The 9,726-nt window shown below is 44.3% G+C and overlaps 2 protein-coding genes across 3 annotated transcripts in view; both read right to left on the bottom strand.

The window, feature by feature from the left end:
- Calu (calumenin) overlaps nt 1-2,980 on the bottom strand; it is a 25,969-nt gene extending 22,989 nt beyond the window's left edge. Inside the window, exon 1 of one of the 2 annotated variants that reach the window (XM_013020012.1) lies at nt 2,840-2,980. The gene's annotated coding sequence lies outside the window, so the exon portion shown is untranslated. The remainder of the gene's footprint in view (nt 1-2,839) is intronic. The other variant, XM_013020013.1, reaches the window with a different exon arrangement.
- The window catches only part of Fam71f1 (family with sequence similarity 71, member F1), a 22,074-nt gene continuing 14,678 nt past the window's right edge, over nt 2,331-9,726 (bottom strand). Inside the window, exons 7-8 of the mRNA XM_013019905.1 lie at nt 2,840-3,120; nt 2,331-2,525 (exon numbers count right to left, since the gene is read on the bottom strand). Coding sequence (XP_012875359.1) covers nt 2,331-2,525; nt 2,840-3,120 — 476 coding nt within the window. The remainder of the gene's footprint in view (nt 2,526-2,839; nt 3,121-9,726) is intronic.

Genomic DNA, 9,726 nt, shown 5'->3' on the forward strand with positions numbered 1-9,726 from the left:
TGCAGGTAATTGAAACTTCAAAAAATAAAACTGCCAATGGAGGAAACACTGCACTTATTTTAATTGTTTAAACTGTCTTTTTTTTTTTTTTTTTTTGGTCATGGGACTTGAACTCTGGCCCTGGGCTCTGTCCCTCAGCATTTCAGCTCAAGGCTAGAGTTCTACCACTTGAGCCTTAGCACCACTTCCGGGTTTTGGGTGGTTTATTGGAGATAAGAGTCTCATGGACTTTCCTGCCCTGGCTGGCTTTGAACCATGATCCTCAATCTCAACCTCCTGAGTAGCTAGGATTACAGGCATGAGCTACCAGCGCCAGGCTTAAACTGTCAATTTTTAATAAAGGCCTCTTGCTAATAATGGTTAATAGTTGTTAATTATGTCTCTCAAAGAGAAGTTCATTCAGAATAGTTTACATTGGAAAACCTAAATTAGCAGGCACTGATAGCTCATGCCTATAATCCTAGCTACTCAGGAGGCTGAGATCCAGAAGATTGCAGTACAACACCAGTCCATGAAGAAAATTCCTTGAGAGTCCATCCCCAAAGTAACCATCAAAAAGTAGGGCTGGAGGCATGTCTGAAGTGGTAGAGCTCCAGCCAAGCAAGCAAGCCAATGTGAGTTCAAACACCAGTACTGACAAAAGGAGAAGGAGGAAGAGGAGGAGGAAGAGAAAGAGGAGGGAACTTGCATGGCACTGTTGGTTCACATCTCTAACTAGCTACTTATGAGGCTAAGATCTGAGAATCACAGATCAAAGCCAGTCTGGGCAGGCAAATCCAAGCAACCCTTATCTCCAGTTAACCAGCAAAAACTTGGAAGTTGAAGTATAGCACAAGCACCAGCCTTGAGCAAAAATGCTAAGCAAGAGCTTCAGGCTGGAGTCCAAGCCTTAGTACTAGCAACAATAACAGGGGGAATTCAGTTACCCCACCACCATAGGGACTCTCTTAGGTTAATATGTAGGGGGTACTTCATGAATGCATGTTGAATGAATAAAGAATTTGAAGGCTTAGAGTATGGAGAAAGAAAGTCTGCAGCCTCAGGGAAAATTCAGCTTCACTTAGCCCTATAGTTCAGCTTCTCCCTCTTGGCACCCCCAACCCCGCAGAAAGAAAGCCATCAAAAGTTCTAGGGAGGGCCGGGCGCTGGTGGCTCACGCCTATAATCCTAGCTACTCAGGAGGCTGAGATCTGAAGATGGCGGTTCAAAGCCAGCCGGGGCAGGAGAGACCGTGAGACTCCTATCTCCAATAAACCACCAGAAAACCGGAAGTGGCGCTGTGGCTCAAGTGGTAGAGCACTAGCCTTGAGCTGAAGAGCTGAGGGACAGCGCCCAGACCCAGAGTTCAGGCCCCACAACCGGACCAAAAAAAAAAAAAAAGTTAGAAGTAATCTCATCACGGTTCATTAATGCAGTCTTCAAGGCACAAAACAAGACATAAATACAATTCAATTCTCAAAAACTCTTGGTGGCCAGGTGCTGGTGGCTCATGTCTGTAATCCTAACGACTAAGAAAGTTCAGATTTGAGGATCATGGCTTCAAGTCAGCCAAGCAGCAAAAACCCAGAACTGGAGCTGTGATTCAAGTGGCAGATTGCTAGCCTTGGCACAAAAAGGCTCAGGAGAGGTCCCAGGTCCTGAGTTCAAGCCCCAGGACTGCACAAACAAAACAAAACGAAAAAAAAAACAATAATCTTACTTTTCTGGGGCTTTTTAATATATACTTAGGAGTTTTTGTCTTGGTACCAAAGAAAATTCCCAAATGGGCAATCCAGTCAGTTCTTAATTATGGAAGTTGTAGACAAGTTTTACTTCTTTCTGCGTGCTAAAAAGTCAACTATCCAGGCACTTGTGGCTCACACTTGTAATCCTAGCTACCAGGAAGCTGAGATCTTTAGAGGTTAGAATCCAGCCCATGCAGAGAAATCCAAAGTCTCTCATCTCCAATTAACCAGGGGGTGGGGGTATGTGGGAGAAGAAAGCCAACTCACAAGCAGAGGTGTGGCTCAAGTGGTAGAGCGGCAGCTTTGAGCAAAAATGCTAAAGACGCAAGAGCCCGAGTTCAATCCTCAGTACTAGCACGCGCGCGCGCACACACATATACAAACACACATACACAAACACACAAGGTCAGAACTAAGATGTGGAGTTAGAAGCAACAAATCAAAGAAACCATTTCTCCCTATAAACCTTTCAGAACTGTTCCAGATTGCTGATTTAAGAATGCAGTCAGAGGCTTCACATTCCCAGCTTCTCTTTAAAATTATGGGAGGTGTTTTAAACATAGGATCTGAGGTCTCCATTCGTTCTCCCTCCCGCTTTCCCTGAAGTCAGCGAACACAACTGTGTTGGCAGAAGCACCCTAATCGCGAGATGTGGCCTTTGGGGTGGGGCCCGCAGATACAAGCCAGCCCAGTGAGTGGGAGGTGGCGCGAAGCTGCTGCAATAACGCTCCTCCACGGTCCTCCGACCTTCAAAAGGCTTAGTGACCCTACAATCAGAGGGGGTCTCTGAATGGAGGAGCTCTGGGACGGAGAAAAAGACACAAGCAAGAAAGGCACACAACAGTGCCCTCCACGGCGCCAAGCCAGGAGCCAGGATTTCGGGAGGGCGCAGCCCCGCTTCTCTGCGCGTGCCAGTGGGCCAGCCCGGGCCTTCCTCCCAGGCTGCGAGCCGAGGGCCCTGGCGTTGCGAAAGGCCTCAGGCCCGGGACCCCAGCGCCCGGAGAACGCGCGCCCCGAGTAAGGAGGGCCCAAGCCACGCTGGGAGCAAGGCCAAGAGACAAAGACAAGCGAATGAAGGGCACGGCGGCGAAGCAGGTGGGCACCACCGTACTTACCTTTTCCCCTGAGCCCCACAGTAAGAGAACACCGTGGCGGCTGATCACCCACCGGCTGGGCTCCCGCGCGCAAGCACCGCCCTGCCGGAAACGACTCTTCTCCCCGCCCCCATCCGCCTTGTCAGCATCCTTCTGACCAATAATCACTAAACTCGCCGCTGACGCGTATCTTTCCCGGACATCCATTGGTCCCCCGACCACGTAGCCGGGATTGGCTGGAAAGCGCCACGTCCCCGAGAGCGCGCTGAATTGCGTGGACCGGATTCCCGCCCAACCCTGGTCTAGGAGCGTGTGCGGATGGCGGGCTCCAGCCCCTGCTCCGGCTGCGTGTGGGCGCGGCCGCTTGGCCGCCACGTCTTCATTCACAGCGAGTGACTCTGCCTCCACCCAGCTTCTCGGATTACTGTATTACTTTCCGGCCAGAAATAAGCTGACTTTATCCGCCTGTGCAGGAAACTCTGCAGTCTGGCTCTCCTCTATCAGTTTTGTTTCCCGCCACGCCCCCTCGTGTACGTACGGCCGCCGCGTTCTCGACTGCCTATCTTTTCACAAGTGCATGGGCTTTGTTCCTTTGCTTGAAATAGGTGCTTTCCCGGCTTTTCTATATAAGAAAAGCCATTAGGACCCGCAGAATCCTTTCCTGATTCCATTGAGCATACTACTACTTCCCTTATCTGCCTTCGTAGTACTTTGTATCTTCAGTACACTGGACGTTTTTGCCACGCAAAGTTGCTTACCCATCTGTTTTAGACGAAGTGCTGAAATAGGCATCTTTCTTATCCTTTCTATCTGCTGCGAATGCTAAAACAGTGTTAGGTGAACTGAATAGGTGGAATCTGTTGTACATCCCTTTTAAGAGAAACACAGATTCTATTCACCTATTCATTTTAGTGTTATGGAATTAAAGCAACTATCCATTAACACAAATGGAATTAAAAAAAAAAACTAAGTTCTTAGCACATAAAGGTTCTATAAATCTAGTTGAGACAAATAGTAGGCTCACAAAAGAGTTATGTCCAAAGTTAATTAGTTTGCTTTTCAGTGCCAAGATAAAGACTGACAACTATTGCTTGGGATATTCAAATAAGGTATAGATAGGGATACTTGGTGATAACCAGAGAGGGCTTCATAGAAAGGTATGACTCAAGCTGATCTAAAGAAGTCCCAAATAATCCTGGTGCAGTTGGCTCATGCCTGTAATCCTAGCTACTCAGGAGGCTGAGATCTGAGGATCACAGTTCAAAACCAGCCCGGGCAGGAAAGTCCATGAGACTCTTATCTCCAATTAACCACCAGAAAACTGGAAGTGGCACTGTGGCTCAAGTGGTAGAGTACTCGCCTTGAGCTGAAGAGCTGAGGGACAGCATCCAGGCCCAAGTTCAAGCCCCAGGACTGACCAAAAAACAAACAAACAAACAAAAAACCAGTGCAAAAAGAGGATTCATCAGTAAAGTGCCTGTCTAGTAGGCCTGGAGTCCTGAGTTCAAACACCATATTGCCAAGTAACTAAATAAAGATAGAAATATATAGTAGACCTTTCTGGCCTATGAGTATATGCTTCCCAAGAAACTGCCTTGAGGAAAAACTGCAAATGCTCAAGATGCATAGATTTTAGCAGGAGGGGATAAAAAAAAACATGTTAGGTCCCATGGGAGTGCTAGAGTTAGAGTAGGCAGCAGAGGTAGCAGAGGAAAAGGACTTAGGGGGGTAGCACTCTTAAGAAATGGTGCCCATGTTGGGTGCTGGTGGCTCATGCTTGAAATCATAGCTACTCAGGAGACTGAGATGTGAGTATCATGGTTCAAAGCCAGCCTAGCAAGGATAGTCTGTGAAACTCTTACCTCTAATTAACCATCAAAAAAGCTGGAAGTGGAGTTGTGACTGAAGTGATAAAGTACCAGCCTTGAGCAAAAAAGCTAAGGGACAATGCTCAGACCTTGAGTTTGAGCCCTAGTACCAGCATCAAAATAAATAAATAAATAAAAGAAGGTGGGTGGGGAAGAAAGGGTGCCTTTAACTGCACACCTGGCCATCTAGCCCTGAGAGCAGGCTCTGAGTGCAGCATTGAGGGACTTCTTGTGGCAGGCATTATGGTGTCAACCACAAAAGGCTGCTATTCTCCAAATTTCTCAGCTCTTCTCATGTGGTAATATCAAATACTCTACAAATAAATGTATTGTGTCCTCTGTGCCAGATCCAGGGCTAAGCTCTATAGATGCAGCAGTAAACACAAAGGATTAGGCTCTGTTGTGATGTTTGTTGGTGGTTGTTCTGGTTTGTAGGGGTAGGTGAGAAGACACAGAGAGCAATTTAAATAGCAAAAGAGGAGTTAGTGATAGGTGCTAAAGAGTAAAAACAAGGTAGAGAAAGAACCGGAAATGGGCTATTGAGGTGATATTGCCATCTTCAAAAGGGTAGCTAGAATAAGAGGGGACACAGAAATGGAGAGAAAACGGTGAACAAATGCAGCAGTGCTATGCACTAGATACTATGTTGAAAATGAACTATACAACTTGTGGTTGGGGCCAGGAGGGAAAAACTGAGAGAGTGAGGGAAAGGGTGACATTGTCCAAAAAGAAATGAATTCATTACCTGACATATAACTGTAATCCCTCTGTACATCACTTTTATAATAAAAATAAAGATTCACAAAATAAGGGTATTAGGAGCCAGGCATCAGTGGCTTACACCTGTGATCCTAGCTACTAAGAGGCTGAGATCTGAGGATCATGGTTCTCAGCCAGCCCAGGCAACAAATTCTGTGAGACTCTTGTCTCAATTAACCACCAAAAAGCCAGAAATTTAACTGTGGTTTAAATGGTAACCTTGAGTAAAAAGGCTAAGGGCAGCACCCTGACCCTGTGTTTAAGCTCTAGTATTAGCACAGAAAGAAAGAAAAGGAAGGGGATGGGAAAGGAAGGGGAGGGTAGGAAAGGGAAAGGAAAAGAAAAATGAAAGAAAGGAAAGGGGTAACTATGGAGGGCTCATGAGAGAGGACTCTTGGGCAAATGTATGAAGATGGTGAAGAACATTCTGAGAAAAGGGAACAGCAAAGGCAAAGACTTGGAGCTGGGAGCATATTTTGGAGTTGGGAGCAGGTGTGGCTCTAGTACAGAAGTGAGTAGAGGAGGAGATGATATATGGTTGGAGGGAAGCCATCATGTAGGGCAAGGACTTTTAGTTTTTACTGTGAGATGGTATGGAAGATACTAGCTGTTTACCAAACTGGTTTCTTATGATCCTGTTAATGAAGATGACTACATTTCCCAACATCCCCTTGCAGCACGATTTAGCTATGACCAAGGAAGACCACAGATATGATGTTCACTTCTTCCATTACTGGCCACACAAGCCTGTCATATGTAATTTTCCAAGTTTTTTCTCTTTTGATGACCACTCTATAACTCATGTATTGCAGACAGCAGAGCCATAGGATAGAAGGGACCCAAATTCCTGTTAAAAGTATCATTTACTTACCATGAACACCAATTTTAGACTTTTTGTGGGTAAGTAGTAAAATGTTCATCAGTTGTTTCATGCTATTGATGTACTAAAGTTTACCTGTTACAGACCTATTACCCTAATATAGATGGGAAAACTTAGGAAGATTTTGAATATAGAAAGGTAAGGTTTGAAGCTGGAAGGGTATTAAAGAGACTTTTTCAACAATTTTCGTGAATGGTCGTGATGATTTGGTCCAGGTAGTAGCAGTCAAAGTAGTGAGCAGTGTCACATTCTGAATATATTTTAAAAGTAGCTTAAAATGATTTCCTGCTGGGTTGGAAATAGGTAGAGAGATGGGGGGGTGAAGAATAACTTCAGGTTCTAAACAAGTAGAATAATGAAGCTGGCATTGATAAGGATGAGAGAATAAGTGTTCTGAGATGATATTGAGAAATTACCTTGGTCATGTTGAGATTCTATTAGACATTGAAAAGAAGATCCAAACTGGGCATTTCTATGGTTTCTAGGGATTTCTAGTGATCTGGACTAGATGTGTAACTTTTGGAGTAATTGTAATATATATGAGATGAAGTCCATGAATTTTACTGATAGAAGAAATCCAATGACTAAGTCTAGAAATTTCTAATTCTCAAAGATGATGGACAAGTGTCCATAATAAATCAGCACTGAAAAGCACTGAAAAGAAAATTAGTGGGGAGGAGGAAGGCCCGGAGAATCCTAGAAGCCAAATGAAAAAAGTGTTTCCAGGAGAAGAGGGTAACCATATAAGGACTATGCTGCTCACAGTGGGACCAGACTTTAATGGCCACAGGCTTGAGCAGTGTGGAAACTTTTTGGTAGGTTCAGTGCAATAGTGCATGAAAAATCTGATTTCAAGGCTCAAGTGAGAATAAGAGATAAGAAATTTGGCTTTCTTAGGAGTATGGGTTCTAAAGAGAAGGAGTTGGGCTAATGAGAATTAAAGGCTAATAAGAGGAAATTGTTGAAATATTTTTTGGTGAGTATAAAAATAGAAGTTAGGGCTGGGAAGGTGGCTCAGTGGTAAAGTGCTGGAAGTGGCGCTGTGGCTCAAGTGGTAGAGTGCTAGCCTTGAGCTGAAGCACTGAGGGACAGCGCCCAGACCCAGATTTCAAGCCCCACAATCATCATCATCATCATCATCAACAACAACAAACAGTAAACCCTCTTGAAATTGAATTAGGAAAGAAGGCAAGTTATCAGGGATTGGAATACATTGCATACATTTGCGAAAATGCCACAATAAAATACCCCTTGTGGGCTGGAAGCATGGCTCAGGTGGTAGAGCCAATGAATGAAGTATTAGATGCCCAGTTGTGTCCCAGACAAAATTTATTTTTTTAATTTTAGGAAGAAAAAAATATCCCCTCAATAACTAATGTATGCTAATAAAAATTAATTTGAAACTCTCTTTAAGTTTCCTGTAAAGGCGTAAAATGGAGTAGATGGGACAGTTAGATCAAGAAAAAGATTTTGTGGCCAGGTCCTGTTGGCTAATGTCTGTAATTCTAGTTACTGAGGAGGCGGAGATCTGAGGATTGTGATTTGAAGCCAGCCCAGGCAGGAAAGTCAGGGAAACTCATCTCCAATGAACCACCAAAAAGCTGGGAGTGGAGGTATGGCTCAAGTGATAAGAGCAGCAACCTAGAGTCTAAAAAGCTAAAAGCAAGTGCCTTGGCCCCAAGCCTCAGGACTGTCATAAAAAAAGTTTTTTTTACAATTTTTTTATTAATTTCATTAATTTTTTGTTTATGTAGTAGAGAAGAATATGAACTCAGGGCCTCATGCATGCTAGGCAAGCACCACGAAGCCACATTCCCAGTTCTTGTTCTGTTTAAAATGAAAGAAATAACACTATTCTTAGTGCATTTGGTGCTGGTGGGAACAATCCTAGTATGAGGATGAAATGAATAATGTAGGAAAAACATCCTTGGGTAGATGAGATGGGATCTAGTAAAGCTGGGCTGCTGAGTCTAGATAGTAACAAGGAGAGAAGCTGCTAGGTAAATGGTAAATGCTAGGAAGCTGGGTCATTAGGAGGCATGAAATAGAGTGAATAGACTGGGGAAATGTAGGCTGTGATTTCCAGGCTTGGGATAATGACTTTGAGCTGGGACTGGTTAGTATGTCATGTGGTTTTCTCCCGAAGAATCGAAATTCAGCAGCCAGTTTGGGCATGGAGTTGGTATAAAGCTGTATTTAGCAAGGTGAGTAGGAGAAACTGAAAGAGACATCTATGAGGAAGTGAGAATAACAAGACTGATCTGGGATCTGTAAGGAAATAAGGACAAGGGAGGGAAAGGAAAATGAAAACCTTGCAGGGGTAACAGATTGTAAGATGGGTCGGGCTGAAGGGCTGCTGGACTGAGGAGGAGAGCTAGAAGAGGTATTATAGCTAGAAAGTGGGAATGATGGGGTACAGTTAAATCTAGTTAAAATCAGAGGGGTCAGAGGAGAGTGAAAAGCAGGAATTCAAAAACAGTAAACAAAGCATGGGAAAGATCATCTAGGTGGACAATAAAAACACCCAGAGTTAGGCTATAACTCATCCTTGGAGTGATGTTGATTTAGCAGCTTGCTTTTTAGTCTCCTCCAACCATTTTGGTCTAAAAACTACTTTAGGACCTTCCTAGTGTATCTTTGTATGTGAGTGGGGAGGGAAAGAGAAGGGGAGGACAGTGGAGTCATGAGGCTTAAACAAACTCCTGGGGGTGTCATCCCTGAACTACTTTGCTCAAGGCTAGTACTGTACCATTTGAGTCACAGGTCCACATCTGGCTTTTTGATAGCTAATTGGAGATAAGAGTTTCATGGACTTTGTTGCCTGGGATGGCTTTGAACTGTGGTCTTCAGATCTCAACCTCCTGAGTTAGGATTACCGATGTGACACACCGGTACCTGGCTCCTAGTCTATCTTAAATCAATGCAAAACATCTAAAAACAAAACAAGACAACTCCAATAGAAGCTGGCCAGCTATTCTGCAACGCTGATAATCTGGATTTATTGAATATAAAATATTGCACAATTTAAACGCAGGCCAGTCCATGGGCCCCCAGGCAGACACTGCTTAATAAACTTTTCAATATAAAACTTGTGATCCTCTATGTTACTTATTTTTTAAGTCTGTGTATCCTTTCTCTGAAGCCACTAATTTAATAATACACTAGCAAGTTCTGTCAACATTTCAAGAGGAGTCATATGCAAAAGAAATTGTACAAAGCCGGGCGCTGGTGGCTCACGCCTGTAATCCTAGCTACTCAGGAGGCTGAGATCTGAGGATCGCGGTTCAAAGCCAGCCCCGGCAGGAAAGACCATGAGACTCCTATCTCCAATAAACCACCAGAAAACCGGAAGTGGCGCTGTAGCTCAAGTGGTAGAGCGCTCGCCTTGAGCTGAAGAGCTG

The sequence above is a fragment of the Dipodomys ordii genome, unplaced genomic scaffold (assembly GCF_000151885.1).
Source record: "Dipodomys ordii isolate 6190 unplaced genomic scaffold, Dord_2.0 Scaffold48, whole genome shotgun sequence".
Lineage (NCBI taxonomy): Eukaryota > Metazoa > Chordata > Mammalia > Rodentia > Heteromyidae > Dipodomys > Dipodomys ordii.